We start from the raw sequence: 25,469 nt of genomic DNA, 5'->3' as shown, positions 1-25,469 counted from the left end.
ATGAGCCCAGATAGGAGACCGCTGCTGTGGCGGGGGTGAGAGCCTAGAGTGATCTGGTCTATAGCAGCAGCAGAGGAGATGGAAAGATATTCAGGCAGGCTGGTGGAAAGGGACTTTCCAGCAAGAGAAAAGGACCTACAAAGCCATGGAGATAGGAGAGTGGCCTGACCTTGGAATATACAATTTCTGTACATGGTTACTGCAATATTACACCAACACATAAAATTTGATGATCCTTTTTCAACTGATTATATAACCGTTGTCTATATTGCTACATAGTCTTCATACCGCTGTTTTTAAGATTGATTGCCTTAATGAAGATTCCCCTGGAGGAGGTCATGGTAACCCAATCCAGTATTCTTGCCTGGAGAATCTTGGGGACAGAGGAGCCTGGACAGGACTGAAGCAACTAAGCAGCAGCAGCAGCCTTAATAGTTCTGTCATTTTCCAAAATTTGGGTAGTTAATTGATCCCTATTTGGAGCTGTGTCAAAAGCTATTTTAAGTTATATAGTTCTCTCACCTGTCTGCCCCTCCCCTTTGACTATATTTGGGGGTCATTTCCTTAGGGATGGATTCCCAGGAGTCAGATTACTGGCAATCTAGGGATTCTTGTGTAAAGATCTTGTCATATTGCCAGGTTGCTTTACTAAATTATCTCACCAGCAAGGCAGAAAAGGACTATTTTCATGCTATTCTTGCCAGATTTGGATGTGATAATATTTTAAAAATTGATAAGGTGAAAATAATACTTTAATTTTAAAGTTAATACTTTAATTAGCCTTTTCCCCATTAATAGTGAGCTTAAATATTTTTTTCATCTTTGTTTCCTAGATGTATATCCTTGTTTGTTATTCAGTTCCTTTGCCTATTTATTACTGAGGGGGAAGGTCTTTTGGGTTGGTCAGTTACATTTTAAATATAACCATTTTCCATACTTTAAAAACTTTTCCATTAAAAATTGATTTACAAACATAAAAATTTTATATATTAGTAGCTATGCTGCTGCTGCTGTTTAGTTGCTAAGTCATGTCCGACTCTTTTCGACCTCATGGACTATAGCCCGCCAGGCTCCTCTGTCCGTGGAATTTTCCAGGCAAGAATACTGGAATGGATTGCCATTTTTCCCCCAGGGCATCTTCCTCACCCAGGGATCAAACCTGCCTGTCCTGCTTGGCAGGTGGATTCTTAACCACTGAGCCGCCAGGCAAGACCTTTGCTGTATACACTTCTAGTCTTTCACAAAGTACAGTGTCCCTGTATATACTTCGAGTAATCTTTCCACTCACAGCTATGCCATGAACATTTCGCTAGACCATAAACCTTTCACAACATGATTTCTTATAACGTCAACATTTCTCGTATGCACGTGGATCGATGCATTTAACCAATTTCTCATTTTGGAATAATGAGTTGTTGCTTCCCACTTCCCCCGAAATAAGACTACTGAGATGCACGTTCCTGAGGGTAAATCTTTTCACACATCCACAGTCGTTTTATTATAAACTCTAAACTGCAAATGCTGGGTCTAATGCTCAATATATTTTAAAGGTTTTTTTATACATATTGTCAGTCCTTTGGGCAGCTAATTCCCATTTGCAGCTCTATCTGCAATATAAGGACGTGCTCCATTCACCCCCCACTAAGGTATTAAAAGAAAATACAAACCCTACCAATTTGGGGTCGCAGGTACCTTTTAAAAGGAACTGCATTAAAGATCCCTTAATTCCACCATTCGCTACCTACCATGGAGAGACAGCCCTTTTGCACGAGGAGGCACAAATGTAATTCACTACAGCACTGTTTGTAATACCAAAATGTAAAGATGTTCCCTAATGTTCGGAACGTTCTGCAGTGTCAAGCGAAAGGCATGACCGTGCGTGTTAACGCAGACCCCGACAAAGGGAGGCGCCCGCTTCGTCTTCACCTGGGAGCGCGGCTGCTTTCGCGGATTCTGCTTCTCCACCCCATCCTTTTCCGACGGGCTCGGCTTTGCGCAGGGCCGGGATTCTGCGTCAAGCAGTCACTCTAGACAAAGGGCAGAGAGCCGCGTTCGCGTCCTGGCCAGGCCCTGAGTGGGCAACCCACGCCGGCCAAGGTGACGGCCCTCCCCAGCCTCGGTGTCCGCAGCAGTCTTTCGCCGCCATCCAGCCGCCCATCCTAGAGAGCCATCCTCCAAGGCTTGCCGGAAAGCCGGACTCTTCGTGGTCAGGCCCCTGGGCGCCGGCACATGTTTCCGGGGACCACTCTCAGCAGCGCACCAGCCGGAAGCGTCCTTGTTGTGGCGGAAGGAGAGGCTCTCTGGAAGCAGCCGGTGGCGAAAGGAGCGTGGCGGGCAAAGATGATTCAGGCGATTCTGGTTTTCAATAACCACGGGAAGCCGCGGCTGGTCCGCTTCTACCAGCGTTTCGTGAGTGCGCAGCTTCGTCACGTCCTTTCAGGGCGCCTGCGCCCCCTTCCCTTTTTTGGGGCCGTACGGCGCTCGCGGGCACCGCCCGCTGACCTCGGGGTCCGGCAACATGAGTGACCCCAGACTCAGCCTTCCGCGGACGGCAAGTCCCGGAAGGACTCTTCCAGTCTCAGGCCTTGGGCCCCACGCCCCGCTTCACCGGCTCTTTCCTCCCTCTTCCTGGACCCCGACATTCTGTGCCATTCTGGGACACGTCTCCTAGAGGCTCGGGGCACTTTAAATGGTGATGGGGGTGTGCCTCCTTGACAGCTTGAACGAAGTCTTATTAATCTTGTTGGTCGCTAAACGCAATTTCCCGAGGAGGAAGAAATATACAGCTTTTTAATGGTTTTGCTTTAGCCAGAGGATTTGAAAAATGCTTTTTTGGAATTATTTTACTTCAGTGTAGGCTAGAAGTGCCCAGGGACTAGACATCTTTCATTCTGTAGAATTGAAGAAAGTTTCAAAGTGGGAAATATTGAGAAATTATAAATGCTGCCGCGTGAGGGCTCAGTGAGTGATAATGCAAGTTCGAATTTTCCAAAGACGTTCCTCTGAAAAAATAAGCATCATCATTTGCCTCCTGCACCCCGACGTTTTATTTCTTGCTGGCTAGGTTTCAAAATGTTACGTACATAATCGGTGGACTGAGAAAACCATAAAGGGGAAAGTGTCAGAAAACTTACGTTCAGGCCTCAGCAACACCTTTTTTTTTTTTAATCCTTGGTGTGTCAAGTTAACAAACCTCTTTCAGACTTTATTTCCTCTTGTTAAATAGAATGCATAGAAATGAAAGAAATTTTGGGGGGTACCTTTTAAATAGAATTTTATAGCTTGGTTGCATTTTATTAAATCATCGATTTATATTAACATTCAGTAACTATTCAGTTTGCATTTGTGGGTCAGTTTTTCTCAGGTTTTTATAAGTGTTATGTGATATGTTACATACCTACAGTTCACCTTTTAAAAATATACATGGAATGGTTTTTACTACTTTAAAAGTTATGCAACCATCACCACAATTTTAGAATATTTTCATTATCCCCAAAAGGAATCCCTACCCATTAGCAATTATTCTGTATTTCCTCCTCAATTCCCCTAGTCTTAGGCAACCAATTATGTGTTTTCTCTCTCTCTAAATTTGCCTGTTCTGGACATTTCATGTAAAATGGAATCATACAATATGTGGGCTTTTATTACTGACTTCTTTCTTTTAGTATAATGTTTTCAAGGTTCATCCATGTTGTAGTGTTACCAGTTCTTTATTCCTTTTTATTGCCAAGTTACATTCCATAGATAGGTTTCCCAGGTGGTGCTAGTGATAAAGAACCTGCCTGCCTATGCAGGAGACATAAGAGACCTGGGTTCAGTGACTGGGTGGGGAAGATCCCCTGGAGGAGGAAATGGAAACCCACTCCAGTATTCTTGCCTGGAGAATCCCATGGACGGAGGAGCCTGGTGGGCTGCTGTCCACAGGGTTGTATTGAGAGGCTAGTAAAGTGACTTGGCACATATCGCCTTGAGTGGATCTATCACATTTTGATTATCCATTCATCAGATGCTGTTTCTACCTCTGGCTCTTGTTAATAATTCTGCTATAAACTTTCATGTACAAGCTTTTTGTGTGAGTGTGTATTTTCATTTCTCTTGGGTATGTGTCTCGGAGTAGAATGACTGAGTCACATAGTGACTTTGTAGTTGTCATTTGGATGAACTGCCAAACTGCTTTCTAAAGTGGCTATGCCATTTTTACATTCCTATCAACAATATATAAGAAGTACAGCTTGGGACTTCCCTGATGGCCCAGAGGTTGAGAATCTGCCTTCCAATGTAGGGGACTCAGGTTGAATCCTTGATTGGGGGTCTAAGATCCCATGTGCCCTGGGGCAACTAAGCCCATGCCGCAACTACTGAGCCTGTAGGCTGCAACTAAGACTCGACGCAGCCAAAAATAAATATTTTTTTAAATTCTAATTTTTCTACCTCTCTGTCAACATTTTCTATTATCGTTTTGATCAGAGACATTTTAGTAGGTGTTAAGTAGATTCTCCTTGTGGTTTTGGTTTTTTCCTAATGACTGATTTTTTTCGTCCCCTTACTGACATTTGTATGTCTTCTTTGGAGAGCATAGGATTTTTAAGAACTAAATTAGCTCCTTAGTGAAAATAACCTTGGAAACTGCAAAGTACTGAAAGATATGAAGGATTATGAAAATCACTGACAGATGTAAGCATTTGGTAATTTACTATTTTGTTGAATTAGAAATTAGGTAGCCTCACCATTTCATACTGCTTACCCACTGACTACCATCACTTCCCGGTACAGTCAGATAAAAGACTGTAGTTTTCAAGATTTTTTTTTGGTTTAAAAATGCTGGTGCTTAGCGTGTTTTGTATTTCTGGGTACACAGAGTTAAACATTTACAGCATCCTGGCATCTGTGAACTTTGTGAGTTCTTTTAAATGGAAACCAAAAAATAGTGATTGATTTACTTAAACTTACAGTGACCAGTTATTAGCAAGTTTTTATTATTCATCCATTCATTAAATATGGAGAGCCACTGTGTACCTGTGTAAGTCAAAGTTATGAAAAGTAATTGCTCCACAATGATGTTTCCTCTTTTTTCTTCTGTTTCTTTTAAATAACCAACCACTTTTAGCCTAAATTCAGTGCTGTAGAGGGAAAGGGGTTAATGTTACTTGAGTTTATTTTCTGACTCTGAGGGTAAGTCCAGTCTGATGGTTTTCTTAAGCTTTGCTACTCAAAATGGTTCTCAGATCAGCAGCGTTCTTATTACCTGGAAACTTGTTAGAACTGCAGTCTCAGGACCTACCCCAGACCTACTAAATTAGCCTGCATTTTAACGGTATTTCCAGGTGATTCATTATTCAAACTCACTGAGTTGTTGCTTTTTTTTGGCTGAGTCACCTCGCTTGAGATATCTTAGTTCCCCTGCCAGAGACTGAACCTGTGTCCTTGGCAGTGAAAGCGCAGAGTCCTAACCATTGGACTGCTGGGAAAATCCCATTATACATTGAGATTTGAGAGCACTGGTCTAGAGCTTTTAATTTTGTCTTTTTTTTTTTTTTGGCCAAGAGACATGTGGGATCTTAGTTCCTCAACTAGGGATTTGAATCCACACCCCTAGCAGTGGAAGTGCAGTCTTAACCACAAGACTGCCAGGGAAGTCCCTGTTTTTGTTTTAATAACTGATTTCTCCATATCCTTTTTTTTAACATACTTAATATGAACCTCTTATGTATAAATAGAAATCAAATGTGGGTCATCAAGAGATCCTATCACATTTGAGCTTTCTGGTGTGTAGTAAGTGAATAGTAAGTGAAAAAAGCTATTTATAGTTCTGCAGTTGTTCACGATTCAAATCTCTCAATAGAATATTTTCTGCTTTCTCAGTAGTACTTTGTTGGTCACACAGCATCTTATATATAATGTCTGTATTACCGGTATTCAGTTCAGTTTAGTCGCTCAGTTGTTTCCAACTCTGCAACCCCATGGACTGCAGCATGCCAGGCTTCCCTGTCCATCACCAGCTCCCAGAGCTTGCTCAAATTCATGTCCATCAAGTCGGTGATGCCATCCAACTATCTCATCCTCTGTCGTCCCCTTCTCCTCCTGCCTTCAGTCTTTCCCAGCATCAGGGTCTTTTCCAGTGAGTCAGTTCTTCGCATCAGGTGGCCAAAGTATTGGAGTTTCAGCTTCAGCATCAGTCCTTCTAATGAATATTCAGGATTGATTTCTTTTAGGATTGACTGATTTGATCTTGCGGTCCAAGGGACTCTCATGTAGGTTTTTAAAACGTGTACATGATTACATCTTGACTTCCTTCCAGTGGTAGATCTATTGACATTTGTTATTTGTCCTGGCATAGACGTTTTCTCGGAGAAGGCAATGGCACCCCACTCCAGTACTCTTGCCTGGAAAATCCCATGGGTGGAGGAGCCTGGTGGGCTGTAGTCAATGGGGTCTCGAAGAGTCGGACACGACTGAGCGACTTCACTTTCACTTTTCACTTTCATGCATTGGAGAAGGAAATGGCAACCCACTCCAGTGTTCTTGCCTGGAGAATCCCAGGGACGGGGGAGCCTGGTGGGCTGCCGTCTATGGGGTCGCACAGAGTCGGACAAGACTGAAGTGACTCAGCAGCAGATGTTTTCTAGAGTAATATAAAATGTTTCAGGACTGTGCCTTCTAGGTATTCTTTAACCTTGTATGAGAATTCTTTCACCTTGTATGAGAAATATCAGCTCACCTAGCAAGACAGTAATGGTTAGGGACTAGATATCTAGGTAAATATACCCTATTCTATTTCCTGTAACAGAGCCTTTTCCATTTTCTATGGCTTCTCCTTTTTTTTTTCCTTTACTCATCATTTCTGTCTTTTCAGGAAGCTGGTACCAAGTGTTCAGATCATTCCTGTTTGGAAGGGATATAGTTTTTCAGGCTTTTCCACTGACTCGCTTTATTTCTTTTATTCCATAGCCAGAAGAAATTCAGCAGCAGATTGTTCGAGAGACCTTTCATCTAGTTCTCAAGCGGGATGACAACATCTGTAACTTCTTGGAGGGTGGAAGGTAAATCATCAGTTTTCTCCCCATATATCCAGTTTCGGGTGGCCTGTATCATGCCATTATTGCTGCTTCAGGCAGTGCTTAAGTGTCTGGTGAGTATCTGATGCAGTTGAGCTGAGCTGATCATAGTCTACTCAGGGAGAGACTCAGCTGTTTGGGAAGCTATTAAATGATTGTGCTTCAGATATTTATATGTTTGGTTCCTGGGAGGATGCTGCTGTTCAGTCACTTCAGTTGTGTCCAACTCTGTGCAACCTGATAGATGGCAGCCCACCAGGCTCCCCCGTCCCTGGGATTCTCCAGGCAAGAACACTGGAGTGGGTTGCCATTTCCTTCTCCAATGCATGAAAGTGAAAACTGAAAGTGAAGTCACTCAGTCGTGTCTGACTCTTTGCGACCCCATGGATTGCAACCTACCAGGCTCCTCCATCCATGGGATTTTCCAGGCAAGAGTACTGGAGTGGGGTGCCATTACCTTCTCCGTCCTGGGAGGATGGGTAGAAGAAAAAATGAAGTAAAATGGCTTTAGGCACCTCTGCCAAATTTGGTTGTCCTTCAGCTGGTGGAGATGGCCTATTGTTTGGCCTACCCTCCTGCTTTCTTTTGGGCCCGTTTTGATTCCTTGGCACAGAGCTTCTCTTTGATATGTTCAATTCAAATACAAGCTTTTAAATGTTTCCCATCTTCCACAGTTTGATTGGTGGCTCTGACTACAAACTGATTTATCGGCATTATGCTACCCTCTACTTTGTATTTTGTGTGGATTCCTCAGAGAGTGAACTTGGGATCTTGGACCTCATCCAGGTATGTGTAGCAGGTACTGATGGTAGCCACTTCAGGAAGTTTGGTCTGGATTTTTAGTAGCTAAAAATCTGTAGTAGCTAAAAATTTTTGATCTGTATGTAGATCCTTAGGTCAGTCTCTTTATCGATACTGGTAAACATTGCTGCATGTCCACCAGGTGGTGCTGTGAGAAAGCTGCTTAGCAGCCCTCAACCATTCTTAGCGCTTTTAGGTTCTCTGCTTCTCGAGCTCTCACTGCCCTTGGCTTTCTTTTGAGTCTGACACCAATTCCTATATGTATACTCCCCCCACCCCGCACCTGAAGCAAGTAACTCAGTTCTCCATGGACACTCACCAGGGGTCCCCCAAATTTACTCAGTTCTGACCCTTATCTACCTGAAGATGGACATTGACGTCAGGTCTGGGTTGTCTGTCGCCTGTGCATTTGACTGACAGCCTGTAGATTGACTAGGCCCAAGATTGCCTCCTCACATGATTTCCTCCTCAGGTTCAGTTAATTTGCTAGAGTGGCTTGCAGAACTTTATAGAGAAACATTTTACTCTCTGCTAGCTTAATGTGAAAAGATATAACTTAGAAACAGTCAGATGGAAGAGATGCATAGCACAAGGCAGGGGAAAAAGGGCGTGGAGCTTCTGTGCCCTCTCCAGGCGTGCCACCCTCCTCAAATCTCCACGTTTACTAACATAGAAACTCTGAAACCTATCCCTTTTAGGTTTTATGGAGGCCTCTTTACATAGGCATGATTGATTGTATCATTGCCCATTGGTGATTGATTGAGTCTGCATCCCCTCTCCCCTCCCAGAGATCAGTAAGTGGGACTCAAAAGTTCCCAGTCATACAGTTGGTTCCCATGGCAACCAGCCCCTATTCTCTGATGCTTTCCAAAAGTTAACCTTATTAGCCGAACCAGGCAACCCTATCACTTTGGAAATTCCAAGGTTTTTAGGAGCCAGCAACAAGGATGAATACCAAATACTTGTCATTATAAATTATACTATCATGTCATGTTTTGAAATTTTTTTTCAAGTATCAAACTAAATGATATTTTAAAATACATACTTTATATTTTCACTTATAATTCTAGCCTGAAACAAAGGAACTTGATTTTTGTCTAATACGTACAGTCTTGACATAGGTAAACATGATTTTTTAAGGCTTTTTGAAAATTAGAAATGGCTTACAGATTTGTTTTCATTACTTTCATGGAAATTGAGGTATGTGGGACCGTATACTGGGAACCATTAATTAGGACAATTCCATTATTTGGTACATGATATTCTGGATAGACTTTGTGTGACTTCAACAAGTCACTTTAAGTTGAAAGCACTCAAAAAGAGCATGTGTAAAACCTAATAACACCAATTATAGAAAACTCTAGCTATAAAATATAAACTTTACTTCTTTACAACTATATTTTGTTAAGATAAAATTAAAGAAGCTAAATTTAATAAACTTTAGGATAAAGAAATGGAAATTTTGAATGTGTATTTTTATTTTGCATATACTGTACTCTTCTAAAAAGTTATATTCTTAGATACAGCAACTTTTCATTTTATTTATATATTTTACCCATTCACATTCAGAAAATGATTTAGTATTAGTTTAGAAAGTTCATGTATCATATTCACTTATCATATATAAAAGTATAAATAAATACTGGAAATAGCCAAAAGGGACTCATCTCTGTGGTACTTTTAAATGCTTTCTTAACACCCGAGTCAGATTGGGTATTGAGAGTCAATGTGGCGTAACAGAAAGAGTTCAAGATCTAGAATCAGAAAACCTGGGTGTGAGTCATGGATCCCCCATCTGGTATAGAAATCTTAGGTTGTAAAGATGGAAACAGACTTGCAGAGAACAAATGGATGTTTGTCAGGGATGGAGCATGGAGGTGGAGGGCAGCACAGGCAACGGGGCCTGAGAGTGCAGACCTCTGGGTGTCAAACAGATGAGCCGGGGATATAGTATACAACTTAAGGAATGTGGCCCATAATATTGCAATAACTGTGTTTGGAAACAGATGGTTACTAGTCTTATTGTGTTGATTGTATCATAATATATGCAAATGTCAAATCACTATGTAGTATATCCGAAGCTAACATCATGTTGTATGTCAACTATATTTCAACTAAAAAAATCCAAAGTACTATGTTGTAGAATTCAATTGTGACAATGTATTAAGCATTTTACACTATGGAATGCTATAGGAATGTGCATGTAACACATGTATTAGAAAATAAATGAAATGTAGCGGTCATCTAGTTTTTAAATTGAGATGCAGTTTTTGGAGGAGATGCACTTCAGACATCTATGTTAACAAGACAAAGAGAAATGTAACTTTATAATATTGTGGACATTTGTTAAATACTTAGGGTGTATTGGATTTGGGAAGATAGATAAAAAGTGAAAATAATAGGAAGTAGGAGGTTTGATCTTTTAAAAGACAATAAAATCAATAGTTATCCTAATAAAAAGAGAATAAAAGTCAGAAAAACAAACCATCAAAATGTTTTTAGAGGTTGAAATACATAGTTATAATGTCAATGTATTTGACATAACTGACTCCAAAAAATAAATATCCAAAGTAGGTCCACAGAAAGACCTTGAATCTAATATCCTGATGAAATAAGAAAGGTTAAATAAAAAACTGACTCCCTAATAGACTCAGTAGATTTTTTAAAAATGTTAAAGTACATGAAAACCTCTATTATGTAAGTTATTTTTTAAACTCAGACTAAAAAAAGTCATCCTGCTTAAGTGTATTTTATGGAGTAGATTGGTTATGATCCAAAAGCCTCTCAAAAAGAAAATGTTAGTTAGATATTACATATTACTATTGGACAGAATCATTAAATAAAATCTTAGCCAGTTATTTGTTGAAGCAAGGAGTCATGAGACCTGTCTCTTGTTTTGGATTCTCCCATCAACAAGCAGTATGATCTTAAATCATTCATGTTTTGTTGGTGTAAGGGTTTTTGTTTCATGTTTTGGCTCTGTGTGTATGAGCATTTGTTTTGATTTATAAGTAAGATGTTCTTTTCTAACTAAATTTTTTTTCTCTCCGGAATACTGCATACTAAAAGAATTATTCATTATGTTCTAATAGTCTTTATTCCAAGGATACAAGTCAGATTAACAGTGAAATATTCTTGTGTGTGTGCTTAGTCGCTCAGTCATGTCCAGCTCTTTGCAACCCCATGGAGTGTAGCCCATCAGGCTCCTCTATCCATGGGGATTCTCCAGGCAAGAATACTGGAGTGGGTTGCCATTTCCTCCTCCAGGGGAATCTTCCCACCCCAGGAATTGAACCCAGGTCTCCTGCATTGCAGGTGAACTCTTTACCATCTGAGCCACATCTCTGTTATAGCAATAGGAAAGATAGTAGAAACTAATGTAATTTCATCCAGTAGATGCTCAGAGAAATAATTACCCAAATTATTTTTCTGAAGTACTCTTAAATTGGAATAGAAAGTATTTTTATTTGGTTATTTAGTGCGTGTTTATTCAGTGTTTATTGTTGAAGAAATAATACACTTATGTGGCTCAAAATTCAAAAGGTATACCAAGAGTATATAGTGAAAACTTCTTTTCTTCTCCTCTCCCCCAGTCACCCAGAAACAACCAATTTTAGTTCTAAAACCAAGAGCCAGAGTTTTCTCAGGGGAGAAATCTACAGACATTTTTCAAAAGGGTGTCTCTTACTGTTCACTCTAATTTGAGCAAACATTTGTAATGAGTGATTAAAAAAGAAATGAATAAGTAACATCGTTAAGGAGGAGAGCGGTAAGTTATCACTGCAAGATGGCCTGATGTTGTACCTAGAAAACCTTAAAAAAAGAAAAAAAGTGAGCAGAGATTGTAACAGGTAATGAATGATATGAGCAAAATGGCAGAATATGAGATCAGTTTATCAAAATTGAATTTCCTCTTTCTTGTGAAAGCAGCTAGAAAATTCGTAATTAAAGAAATTTCACTTACAGTAGTGACAAAGCATATTTAATGTTTGGAAATTAACTTAGTATGGAATACTTGACATTGAGTCCAGTAAAACTGAAAAATCCTAAAGGAAGAACATAAAGGAATTCTTGAAATAAGTGGAACTACAAGCCCTCTCCTTACTGGGAAGAGAGCAAACATGACAGTAGGGATCAATAGATGAAATGGGAAACCGAGTAAATCCAGGAACTCTTGTTGAACTTGGTGAAGAGAAAGTTTATCAGGAAAAATGAATGGCCAAGAAATGCAGAAATATGTTTTGAGAAGAAAAGGGCAGTAATGAGTGATTGGCTTTACTAGGCTTCAGAATATGTAATGGTTGCAGATGAAATTCTTATCCACCTGGAAAATCCAAACAAACTGGAAAACAGAACTAGCGGTAGAATTCAGGGACTGGATACAGGTTTAATATATAAAAATTAGTAGCTTTCCCTTAGCAATAATAAGTTAGAAAACATAAAATTTAAAAAGGGCCCGCTCATGATAGCAAAAAATTCCTTCAGGTACCCAGGGATAAATGTAAAAATGTAAGATCTATATGGAGAAAACTTTGAAATTCTGCTGAAAATATGATAAAAGAGCAAAATAAATTAATAAAGCATACCCTTTGCCTTTGAGAAAATTATTAAATTATATATATATATGTACATAAGTTACTTTTAAAATGTCAGTACAGTTGACCTTTGAATAACAGGGGCCAGGGGTGCTGACCCTCCATGCTGTTAAATATCTGCATATAACTTACAGTGGACCCTCCTGTATACCCAGTTCCTCTGTGTGCACAGTTCTTCTGTGTACACATTTCCTCCATATCCATGGTTCCTCATCTTTGGATTCAACCAACTAGAGATTGTATAGTACTATAGTGCTTACTATTGAAAAAAATCTGAGCAGAAGTGGACCCGCACTGTTCAAACCTGTGTTGTCCAAGGATCAACTGTGCTTCCAGCTTATAAATTACTAAAAACCCAATCAGAATCCCAATAAGATTACTGTTGTTTTTAAGTAATTTTTATTGTGAAACATGTATACATAACAGATATGGAAAACATGCCTATATAGTTTGAAGAATACCAATCTAAAGAAGAAACTGTCACCCAGATTAAGAAACAGTACGTTGCTAGGGCCTTAAATCTCCTATATGTCCCTCCTCAGTTCTATCCTTCTCATTCACTTTTTCAGACTTTCAAGTTGATCATTGCTTTGCTTCTCTGTATAGTTTTATCATGTAATATGTATTCCTTAAATGATACTTTGCTAGTTTGGAAAAACTTGAGTGTAAGGAGCAATGTAAGGAAAGGATAATTTCCCACCTTTTATGTAGATTCAGGGGCTGGCAAAACTAAATTGATGTCAGGAGTTAGGATGATGGTTACCTTTGGAGAGAGGGCTTCTAGGGAGCTCTAATGCTGCATTTCAGTATCAGGATGGCATTTACATGGTATGTTCATTGTGAACTCATTCAGCTGTACCCTTATCATTTGTACACTTTTCTGTTTAAGTCATATTTAAAGGTAAATTAAAATTGTTAAGCATGTTAATTATGTTGATTCATGGAAAAGTATTTTGAAGTTAATGTTCATTGAAATTCGCTGGACAGAGCTGTTAACACCGTCATAATGAAAAATTCTTTTGCATGTCTAAGTGGCGGCTTGGGGAAAGGACATATTATAAATAGTTATTTTGTTATTCTTTTTTATATTAATAAGTTAGCATCTTATGAAAGGGGAAAGAAAGCCACATGTGTCTGCTGGTTATGTTGCTATACTGAAAACAAGGTGGTCCTGTCCTAAGTTGCCCCCTTCAGATTAGGATAAGTGGTTTGGAGTGCATTGGGGTTTTTTGTTGGTTTTTGAGATTTATCATAAGGCAAATAGTATTTTGACTGCCCCTTCTACTTTCTCATGTGACATTTTATGAAGATAGGAATTGTGTATCTATTTCTCCTTGTTTCCTAGGTTTTCGTGGAGACTCTGGACAAGTGTTTCGAGAATGTTTGTGAATTGGATTTGATCTTCCATATGGATAAGGTACTACTCTCCCAAGCCATGGTTGCTGGGAAGCTAAGAACTTTGACCATCTCTAGCCATCTGGTTTATAGTTTTGGGAGTACTTTGCTAAGATTTGTTACCAGTTTTAACACACACAGGATTATTACTGGGCCTGTATTATCGTTCATTTTTCACAGACAGACTTGTTGGTTTAGGCCAATGATGGCTACCAGGCCAATGGTGAGATAAGTAGGTTTATGTTGATTTTGAAATGAGTATACTCCAGTCACAGTGAAGCTTTGAAATAAACACTGCATGGAGTTGTTTTGGGGTTTTTTTTGACTGCTCTGCAGGGCATCTTAGTTCCCCGACCAGGGGTCAAACCCATGTTCCCTACACTGGAAGCACAGAGTCTTAACCACCAGAACACCAGGGAAGCTCTGGCACAAGGGTTTTTGACTTAGTGAAATTTACATTTTTCCTATAGTGACTGAGACATCAGTAACATATTTTGAGGTCAGGTGATTGATATTCTGTAGCCTGCCAGGCAGAATTGAAGTGGGCCAAAGTACATGTCCACAGTTACGAGTTGCTAGCATCTAACAGTGACATGGAGAGGGCAGTGGCACCCCACTCCAGTACTCTTGCCTGGAAAATCCCAGGGACGGGGGAGCCTGGTGGGCTGCTGTCTATGGGGTCACACAGAGTCGGACATGACTGAAGTGACTTAGCAGCAGCACCAACAGTGACATGGCTAACATCCTCATGTGCAAAATTACATGTGGGAGATAGCCAGGAAGGGGATAGATAGGGGCTTCTTTTATCCAGCTCAGCACACGCTGTACCCAGTGCTGTTCACTGGTGGAGGTGGGTGCATCTTAGGTTTGCTTGGCTCTGGTCTTTCTCCCACCGATTATCATCTCTATGGTCCATGGCCCTTGGAGGGAGATAAAGATGTTTAGGAGACTATTGCTCATTGCTGAGCCATGATCCTTTATTAGTCTGTTCTCATCATGACAAGGCAGGTTATTTTTAGATCCATCACTGTCATCGTGAGGACTTTGACATCTCAATAGAATCTTCAGTCTCAGTTAACTTTCCCAGAGTTTTCCTGGGGCACTTTCTGCGCCAGTGCAGTGGGTGTTGGAATGGAGTAACGTTTTCTCTCTCAGCATCTGGCTTGGCTGTGTGGCTCCCTGAGCATCCTGGTACAAGAGAATCACAGAACCTCATTCCTTTTGTATTAATAGGTACTTGACTTGGGGCTCCCTGATAGCCTCACAAGGCTTCCGGGGCTCACCAATGCTTTTGAGGTGGTCAGTCTCTCTTTTCATATGAAAGGATCTTAGAAACTTCAGAGACCTCTTACCCCTCCTCTTTGTAGCTAATAAGGGTTGTTGTAGACCAGGGCTTCCCTGGTGGCTCAGCTGGTAAAGAATCCACCTGCAATGCAGATGACCACAGTTCGATTCCTGGGTTGGGAAGATCCCCTGGAGAAGGGAACAGCTACCCACTCCAGTGTTCTTGCCTGGAGAATTCCATGGACAGAGGAGCCTGGCGGGCTGCCGTCCATGGGGTCACAGAGTTGGACATGACTGAGTGACTTTCACTGTCAGTTGCTAAAGATGCTGCTCTCTGGTAACTTCTGTCAAGGAGAGGCATAGCTCAACTCCATTTTCCTTCTGTACCAGTGGGGAAAAATGTTAAGAGTAAAGAGACTTGAGAATATGGAAGGAATAGAGGAATGCCTTCCATAAGGCCTTATTGTTACTATTATTTTAAAGCAATTAAAAAAAATGTGAAATATAAGGTGTTACCTTGGGGTTACCACCTGGTTTCAAAGTGGATTCCTTTTCAGTTGTCACCTGTTGCTTACCAAGCTGGATCCACATCTCAGATCATGATTTTAGGGATAGGTTTTATCAGGGAAAGGAAATTCCCAAGCAATAGAAGAGGAGGCACTGGTCTTCCATCCTCCCATTGTCCCCATGGGGAGGGCCTGTCTGCTAGAGTGGTGCCCCCCCACCTCCCCCCATACCCTCCCCCTTCCCCACAGTGCTCTCTGTTTTTATTAGGCAGCTAAGGGAGCAAACTTACTAGTGAGATACACAAACTGCCTGGATAGTAGACAATCTGTGCTTGGGTGCCAGCTTTCTGTAGAAGTTGTCTCAGAATGCCAGCTGCCTAACATCCGAAAACTCAGGGGTCTATGGGATGATATACCTGGAGGAGGCAGTTGAGGGTCCTGTGGGAAGTTGAGCTTGGGTCCTTTGCATTTTAGTTTACAATTTAGGGTCAGTTTTTAAGTTACAAATGTGCTCATGCACACACACACACACATGCCTCTTGGAGTTTTGATTGGAATTGCATTGACTCTATAAAACATTAAGGAGAATTTACTTTTTATAATATCGTTTTATCCGTGTTATGGTATATCTGTTTCTTTAGGTCTTTGAGGTTTCTGTGAACTTTTACAGTTTTTCTCAGAGATTTTACATATCTTCTATTAAATTTGTTCTTAGATACCTGTTTTTTTATGTACTGATGTTTTAAATATTCATTTTTTCCTTTATTGCTGCTATCGTCATATAGAAATCACTTTATTTCTGCATGTTGATGTTCAATTCAGAATTATGTTAGACTCTTACTAATTCTGATATTTTATCTGTAAACATTTTGATCATTTCTTTTCAATCCTGTACATTCCATGTCTTTTTCTTGCTCAACCCTACTGACTAGGAACTCCAATGTAATGTTGAACAGAAGTAGTGATAGTGCTCATCTCATTTTGATCCTGATTTCAAAGGGAAGTCCTCTTCCTGTCAGTATGTGCTGTATATATAGTATTTGAAGTATAGTAAATTTGGAGGTAAATGTTCTTTATTAGGTTAAAGGGAGTGTCTTCTCTTTTTAGTGGCTAAGAATTTTTTTGTCATGAAAAGTTGTTAAAATATATCAAGAGCTCTTTCTCCATCTCCTGAGGGAATCACTCTTTTTTTTCTGTATTATTCTAATATTGTTTTTTAATTATTTGTGAGGAAACTTGCTAAAGCAGTAAAGTAATCTCAGTTTCATCTATTTTATTGCACATGACTTTTGCAGGAAATAAAAGGCCATAAAAATATTGTTCTTTCTTGTATGTCTTATCTTCAGATGAGTTCTATACAGTGTTTTGCTGCGGCTGCACATTTCTTTTACAAGTTGTAAAACTGTTTTATTTTTAGTTGCCCTATGACATCAGGAAATTGCTATCCATATCTCCTAAGGTTTTTGAAAAGTGATGACCCAAGGAACCCGAATCTCACCGTATAATGTCAGCAGGTATCTTCCAACAGGTGGCTTTCTTTCAGTGGGATTTCAAGCTCACCTTTGCCCTCAATGTAGAGCAGCTGCTAATCCAGGCATATCTTCTGTTGATAGAAGAAAATGGTCTTTTTACTTAGATAGGGAAAGGATCTATCATAAGACAATAAGAATGTCACCTTTAATGCCATTCTTCTTAATTGAAGAGTCTCTCCACCTCAAGTCAGGATTCCCCTCAGATGGTTTTACACTGTGCATTGGGTCGTCACGGGTAGCTGCCCCATTCCTCTATGCAGTGGTGGCTGGATCAGGAGGCCTTATGACCAGAAATGACTGAATTCCTGTGGTCCTGGGAGGTTTTTTTTTTTTTATTCTTCCTAAGCTTGAGATTTCTTTCTCACCTTCTAAGTTATTTTTGTCAATGTCCTGTTTTTATTACTGCGGCTCTCCACCTCTTCTCTCACCCTTTCTTCCTGTATTAAAGAAAGTTTAATTCATTCCATTTCTAGAACTAAGTTTTCTTCCTGTCCCTAATATACATCATAAATCTCACTTCTTCAGCTCACCTCTGAGATGTCTTTATTTGCTCTTTCTTCTGTAACTGCAAATTTCCCCAGATTGCCCCAGTCTCTCACAGAATACAGCTCTCCCATGCTTCTGCTGCTCCTTCTAACTGTCATTTCATTTCCGTCATTTCATTGAAGGTAAACTTCTTCAGTGAGTGAGTGATTTATACCCAGTCTTGCATTTCTACTTTATCTGTTCTTTTTCTGGAGCCTATAGCCTGGTTTTCACTTCTACCCAAAATTCACTGATTATTTCCTAATTCCGCTTGCCGGTCATCACCTTCTTTAATGTTTCTGCAGCATTTGATGCTGTTGATCATTCCATGGATCACTGCCTTAATCCTTTTCCTGCCGTAGTTTCTGTCACATAGAACTCTCCTGGTTTTTCTCTTATCTCTTCCCACCTTCTACCAGTAAATTATGATGTCAGTCCTCTCTCGTTTTACTCGTTTCCTTCTCATGCTTCCCTCTTAGGTCCCAGTTGCTCAAAGACATTTCTTTCTCATTTCATTCTAGTGTGGTGTTTCTTCTTGCCCCTTCTTACCTGTAACCAGGTTCAACATGTGTCTCCTGAAAACTGTTTCTTCCCTTAGCTTCCCTTTTTTGGTGGCAGTACCAGTATTCTGTGTCAGGTACATGCAAAACCTTTCCTTCTTCTCTCGTGCCCCCAACAGCCGGTCAGTCACTAAAACCTGTGCTTCTTTCCATAGAGTCCTTCTTATATCTTGTTCTTAGATTCACCAATTATTAACATTTGTCACACTTGCATTTGTGTTAATATCTCTCTAGATATATACCTTTTTTTCCTGAACCATTTGAGAGTTGCAGACATTATAACTTTTCAACCCAAAGTACTTCAGCAGACATCTCCTAAGGACAAGACAGCATGTTATATAATAGTTGTGCATAATTCTCTAACATACTTAATTACAGCATAATTAATTATTAACCACAACATAATTAACTCTCAGGAAATTTAACATTAATAAATACTGTTATCCAATATATAGTTTATGTTTAATTTTCCACATTTGTCCCAGTAATGTCCTTTATATGTATGTATATTTTATGATCCTAGTTTTAGTTATGAGTCAAGCACTGTCTTTAGTTATGGTAGCTCTTGATTTCAGTTGTGACTGTCAGATTTTCTAACTTTATTTTCTCTTATTGTTGGTCCTACACACTGGAATTAGATTCATTTTCTTTTTTTTTTCTTAGATGTTTTCAGTTCATTTATTTATTTATATTTATTCATTCATTTATTTTTTTGTGCCATGTGGGGTCTTAGTTCCCTAATGAGGGATTGAACCAGTGCCCCCTGCAGCGGAAAGCATGGAGTCATAACCACTGGACCAACAGGAGGTCCCCTAGATTCATTCTCCAAACCCTTTAAACGAGCTCCCTTGATCACAAACCTGTTTTGGTCCCCCATTATCAAGCTTTGACACCGTGGCCGGGCATGCAAGGTTCTCTACAATTTGTCCCTGTTCTGTCTTGCCTCACTTACCATTACTTCTAGCCAGATACCTTCTGGCCTAGCCAGACTGAATCAGTCTTCATCTGTTTGTAATTCCTGCTCCAGAGCCTCCGCCTGAATTGCCTTTCAACATCTTAAACAACTGAATCCAGCTTGTCTTTTAAGCTCAGCTCAAGTCCTACCACCTAAAGATTGTCCTGGTTACTCTGGCCTGTTGTCATCTCTGTGAACAATATGTAGTGCTATTTCTGATTTGTGTACCTTAGTTTATGTAAGTTTGTATGTTTTTCCTTCTTCATTAGACTGTTCTTTTCTTTGTGTTTGCCCTTTTCTCCCTCTCTGGATCTAGCATGGCCCCTTTCACTGTGGGAGGTGTCTCCAGGTGTGTGTCAATAAAGAGTTCTCATGCCTCTAGCCTCACAAATTTCTTCATGACTTAAAGTGCTGCAGGTTGGAGTCAAGTTTGTTTTCATAACCTCTGGCATAGTCCCCAGCTCTCTAGACTGTGCCATTTGGAGCTTATCTTGCCTGGGGCAGTTGGTTCCCTTCCGCTTTCAGAAATCCCACCGAGTACATCCTGGCTGAAGTGGGAATTGGCGTTGATCTTGGTGAATTGAGTTTTGTTCAAAGAAAGTCATGTGAGTAGCCGCCTATTCTATTCTACTGGTGTCTCAGCAGCAAAGCTGGAACTCAGTTGTGCTTTCACAGTTTTGGTCATCAGAGTCGTGATTCAGTGGCTGTGTCAAGGAAGTGCATCTGGTTTTTATAGATTTCAGTCTGCAGTGGGCTATCTCAGGAGATGTGGAACATATGTTTTGGGGCAGGTCTGAACCCAAGAAACCTTGTAGTATAGAATTTAAAATCTCTGCTAAGTATAGGCTGCTGAAATGGGAAAATGCTGACAGCTCAAAATTGAAATGAGCTGTTGAGCCTTAAGATGAAAGGATTGTAGATAGTAATAATGCATGGTGCTCCTTAAGTGTCCCTTCTGAGAACAGAGGCTGTGATAAGAAAGCTCATTAACACCCTCTACACCAGTGATGTTTGAAGGAGATATCCTGATTTCTGTCTCAAAAACTGGAAGAAGAGTAAAGGACACATGTTTTGTGTGGTTTCAGTGAGGAAGGAGGGGCTGTTTGGGCCCAAAAGGGCAAGACATTCTGTTTGAGTTTCAGTTCTTATGAAGGGTGGTAGGTGGCATATCTGGCTACCTGTGTTTCTGTTTCTGAATGGTCCCAAGAGAGTGGAGGGGAGCTGAGGCCTGCCTTTTGCCCCATTGCATCCCGGGCTCTTCTCTACTGATGCTTGAGAGAGAATTTTGTGGCAGAATATTTTTCAGAGGCCAGTATCTCATTCCATCAGGACAGCTCAGAGATTAGCAATAATATTTTCTTAAATTTCTAACATTGCTATACTTGGTTTAAAAAAAAAAAAAAGAAAAGCTCAGTTCAGTTCAGTCACTCAGTCCTGTCCGACTCTTTGCGACCCCATAAATCGCAGCACGCCAGGCCTCCCTGTTCATCACCAACTCCTGGAGTTCACTCAGACTCACATCCATCGAGTCGGTGATGCCATCCAGCCGTCTCATACTCTGTCGTCCCCTTCTCCTCCTACCCCCAATCCCTCCCAGCATCAGAGTCTTTTCCAGTGAGTCAGATCTTCACATGAGGTGGCCAAGTACTGGAGTTTCAGCTTTAGCATCATTCCTTCCAAACAACACCCAGGGCTGATCTCCTTTAGAATGGGCTGGTTGGATCTCCTTGCAGTCCAAGGGACTCTCAAGAGAATTCTCCAACACCACAGTTCAAAAGCATCAATTCTTCGGTGCTCAGCTTTCTTCACAGTCCAACTCTCACATCCATACACGACCACTGGAAAAACCATAGCCTTGACTAGACAGACCTTTGTTGGCAAAGTAATGTCTCTGCTTTTGAATATGCTGTCTAGGTTGGTCATAACTTTCCTTCCAAGGAGTAAGCGTCTTTTAATTTCATGGCTGCAGTCACCATCTGCAGTGATTTTGGAGCCTCCTAAAATAAAGTCTGACACTGTTTCCACTGTTTCCCCATCTATTTCCCATGAAGTGATGGGACCAGATGCCATGATCTTCGTTTTCTGAATGTTGAGCTTTAAGCCAACTTTTTCACTCTTCTTTTCACTTTCATCAAGAGGCTTTTTAGTTCCTCTTCACTTTCTGCCATAAGGGTGGTGTCATCTGCATATCTGAGGTTATTGATAGACTGCTCCAAACTACACTTAACATTGGCTACAGTACACACTATCACTTTCCTTACTTGAACTTTGCACTGCCTCAGCGTGCAGTGTCATTGATTCCCACTTGAAATTGCAGAGAACCGTTTTGGTTTGTTTAATCGTTCCTTATTGCCGGTTAAGGGCATTAGGATGACAGTGTACACAAAACAGCCAAATTTGACCTTTAGAGCTATCTGTTTGTATCCGGCCTTTTCAGTAAAACCAGTGTTTGACAAGACTGTAGTTAGAGCAGAGCGTATTACTGATGATGTTACTTGGTTGTGTTGCTGCTGCTGCTAAGTTGCTTCAGTTGTGTCCGACTCTGTGTGACCCCATAGATGGCAGCCCACCAGGCTCCCCCATCCCTGGGATTCTCCAGGCGAGAACACTAGAGTGGGTTGCCATTTCCTTCTCCAATGCATGAAAGTGAAAAGTGAAAGTGAAGTCACTCAGTCATATCCAACTCTTAGCGACCCCATGGACTGTAGCCCCCCAGGCTCCCCCGTCCATGGGATTTTCCAGGCAAGAGTACTGGAGTGGGGTGCCATTGCCTTCTCCAGGTTGTGTTGCAGATAAAACAAATTGTATATCCCTTGATAGCTAATGTGTAGGTGCCCTAGAAGTTTGGAACAGAGATTTAGTTGTGTTGTTCTTGCTGTTGTCCTTTAGGATACACAAGAGGATTGGCCTGCTCTGAGATAAAAAACAGAATTTCTTGATCCCTAGTTGAGAACCCTTTTTAGACCCGATGTTTGTATCAGTCTCAGTAGACTTGGTCATATGTGCTGTGTGTGCTAAGTTGCTTCAGTTGTGTTCAACTCTTTGTGACCCTGTGTACTGTAGCCTTCCAGGCTCCTCTGTCCATGGGATTCTTCAGGCAAGAATACTGGAGTGGGTTACCATTTCCTTCTGCAGGGGATCTTCCCAACCAAGGAATCGAACCCATGTCTCCTGGGGCTCCTGCATTGCAGGTGAATCCTTTGCTGCTGAGCCACTGACTTTAATTTTCAATAGCTTATAGCAGAAAGGTTCACTTCTCACCCATGCTGTGTGGCCATTGTAGTGTCTCTGCCACTGTAGTCACTCGGGTCCAGGCTGATGGAAATCTTCATCAACATGTACTCCACCTGGGCACTTGATGTGTTGGCTCTTAAAGTGGCATATCCATCACACTCACATTTCATTGGCTAAAGGCAAGTCACACGGCCATGCTTAAAGACCTGGGGAAGTGCAGTCCTACCCATGTGCCCAAGATGGGGGAGAACCTGAAATAGTTTTGAATATACTAATGACTGCTACAGGGCTTTTTTTGTTGTTTTCATTTATTTTCTTAGAGGGAAAATAAATCTGACATTTGCTTCGGTATCACTTTATAGGTGAAAACTTAGAAATTTTTAGTATCAGAAAAATAGAGGAACACACTTGTAAGAAGGAAACATGATTGACTCTTAGTAAAAGACATCTAGTGTAGCCACTTTTCACTTTCTCTGATGAAATACTTGGTATTTGTCTCTTCAATAGTTCTCAAATGAATTTCAGGTGACTTACCAAATTAAAATTCCCTAATAGAATAAATTGCTTCCATATCTGCAAATACTATAAGATATGATATGTAAAAAATTTACTGAATTTGTTAATTTCTGTTTCCAAAACCAGAATTTCAGGAGACCACATGGTAGGAACAAAGGTTAAAGGTATGGCAGGGGATAAGGAAGCATGGGAACATTGGGAGTGAAGGCCACTGGGACTGGGAACTTTGCATCAACCCCGGCTAGTCAGAGGGTCTGCCAGCAGAGGCATGAGTGGCGTTTCGGTGCAGTGCAGTTTCTCATTGAACTGCTGATGTCCTTGACTCCCTCTGCTGAATGCCAGTGGGGCCTCTGCCTGATACATTTCCAGATTCCCTCTGGGATGGGAACATTGCTGCCCTAGATGGAGAGCAGTGAGTTAGAGTATGGAGTTTATGTATGGAGTTGGTCAGAGAGAAGTTTGAGGAAGTAGTTGATGGTCAGATTGTGGAGGGCCTTGACCCTTGCATTTCTGAGTCCAGTGTACACTCCCCACTGCCCTTCTCGTCAAGCACTTTTGATATTTCCTCATGCTTAAAGTAGTCTTTGTTTTTAGTTTCCATGGTACCCATTCACCTGATGTTTTTCTACCTTCCTGGCTGTTTCCTCTGGCACTTTGAGCTTCTTACCTCTTAAATGATCTCTCTTCCTTTAGACATTGACTTCTTAGGACATCTTACACAGTCCCATGATTTTAGTTATCTTTCTGCTGGTGGTTCCTAAAGTACCATCTGAACTCACTTCACACTCAGGTATGTCCATTTCCAGACGGCCAGTTCTGGAGAGGTTTTTAGGGAAACCTTTCTTGCATTCCCCTTCCTGCCCATAGACTGAAATAGGTGTGTGCACGTGTGTGTGCTCAGTCACTTCAGTCGTGTCTGACTCTGTGACCCCATGAATCGTAGCCCACAAGGCTCCTCTCTCCATGATATTCTCCAGGCAAAAATATCGGAGCGGGTTTGCCATGCTTTCCCCCAGGGGATTTCCCAACCCAGGGATCAAGCCCTTGTCTCTTAAGTCTCCTGCATTGGCAGATGGCTTCTTTACACTAGCGCTGCCATTTCCCCAGCACCCTCAACTGCTTTTGCCGTGACATTTAACACAGTGTATTGTTTTTGCTTACTTGCCTGGTTGAGAGCACATACCTTGTGTGCTGGGACCTGATTCCTGGCTCTGCCACTTAAGAACTGTATGGCTTGTGCCTTTGGAACTTATATGTAGACAGGAACTCGTGATAGCACCTAGCTTTTATGGTGGATAGCAGCTAGCTTAAATGGAGCATTAAATGTACAGCAAGTGCTTAGAACAAGGCGTGTATGTAGTAAGTATTTCATTCTTTAGTTTGTTGCCCATCCCCACTTCAAGATACTGTTAAGGTAAGGACCAGACTGTCTTGTTCACCCTTGTATTTCCAGATAATAGCACAATACTTGACACGTACTGCTTATTTATTGTTGACTTCATTTGTCCATCTGCTAAAAGGGAAATAGTTAATCAAACTTTCGTTTTCTCATGGACCTTTTATCTACTAGAGAGAGAGACAATAAATGTTAGGTCGTGATAAGTTCAGGGGAGAAAATAAGCATGCTAAGGCATGGGTTGGTAAGGCTTGATGTTTTATACAAGGTGCTTAGGGAAGGCATCACTGATACAATGGCATTTGAGCAAAAACCAGAAGAAAGTAAATGAAGTCAGAGATAGGTTCTTCCCTGGAGAATCCAGGTCAGTGGATCCAGTCCAGAGACCTTGGGGCCAATATACCTGAGTGGAAGTGAGAAAGGGGGAAGGTAACAGGAGATGAGGGAGGGATGGGGAAAGCGGGGCAGGTAGGTCATCGTTACAGAAGAGATTGACACAACTCCCTGCCTCTGGAGAGGGCCGCTGGGTAAGTGTGGGGACTGACTTTTCCAAAATGTTGGGCCATGTGCATTTATTGCCGGTTTATCACCCTGGGGCTTTAGGCCCAGTGCACTGAAGTCCTCTCTTCGATTCAGGCTTTACTGCCTAGGAGAGCAAAGAGTTTAGATTGCTCTCTGCTGCTCTGAGACAGAGTCTGAGCTTGAAGCCACATGAGTGGGTAGGTTGTCTACAGATGACCCCTTGCCCCTAGCCTAGGAGCTGTGGTTAACTCCAGGACGAGTGGGGAGGGCTAGTGAGTGTGCGCAGCAGCTGTCACGGCCCGGAGTACACCTGAGGTCATAGTTATGAGTCTGAAAGATCGCTCCCGATGAGGAGAGCAGTACACTACGTCTTGGTCCTTGATAAATCTTGTGGCTTTGTCTGCGTATGACCCCAAAATTAAAGTCCACATTCTGTAGAGAATAAGTTGCTCTATTTCTGAAGTTTGCCAAGTCTGTTCCACGAGACATTTTAAGTAGCTTAGGGGCAGAGGGAAGCCCAGGCCCGTCCGCCTGAGGTTTTAACTCCAGACAGCCCTGAAGGGAAGTTACCCTGTCATAGCCTGGAGCCGAGC

The 25,469-nt window shown here is 41.3% G+C and overlaps 1 protein-coding gene across 1 annotated transcript in view; it reads left to right on the top strand.

The window, feature by feature from the left end:
• LOC128066451 (arpin) overlaps positions 1–25,469 on the top strand; it is a 54,344-nt gene that overhangs the window by 9,817 nt on the left and 19,058 nt on the right. The window contains exons 6-8 of the mRNA XM_052659514.1: positions 6,949–7,040; positions 7,730–7,841; positions 13,797–13,868. Coding sequence (XP_052515474.1) covers positions 6,949–7,040; positions 7,730–7,841; positions 13,797–13,868 — 276 coding nt within the window. The remainder of the gene's footprint in view (positions 1–6,948; positions 7,041–7,729; positions 7,842–13,796; positions 13,869–25,469) is intronic.

The sequence above is a fragment of the Budorcas taxicolor genome, chromosome 21 (genome assembly GCF_023091745.1).
Source record: "Budorcas taxicolor isolate Tak-1 chromosome 21, Takin1.1, whole genome shotgun sequence".
Classification (NCBI taxonomy): domain Eukaryota; kingdom Metazoa; phylum Chordata; class Mammalia; order Artiodactyla; family Bovidae; genus Budorcas; species Budorcas taxicolor.
Note: the sequence above shows the minus strand (reverse complement) of the source record. Positions and strands in the feature narration are given on the sequence as shown.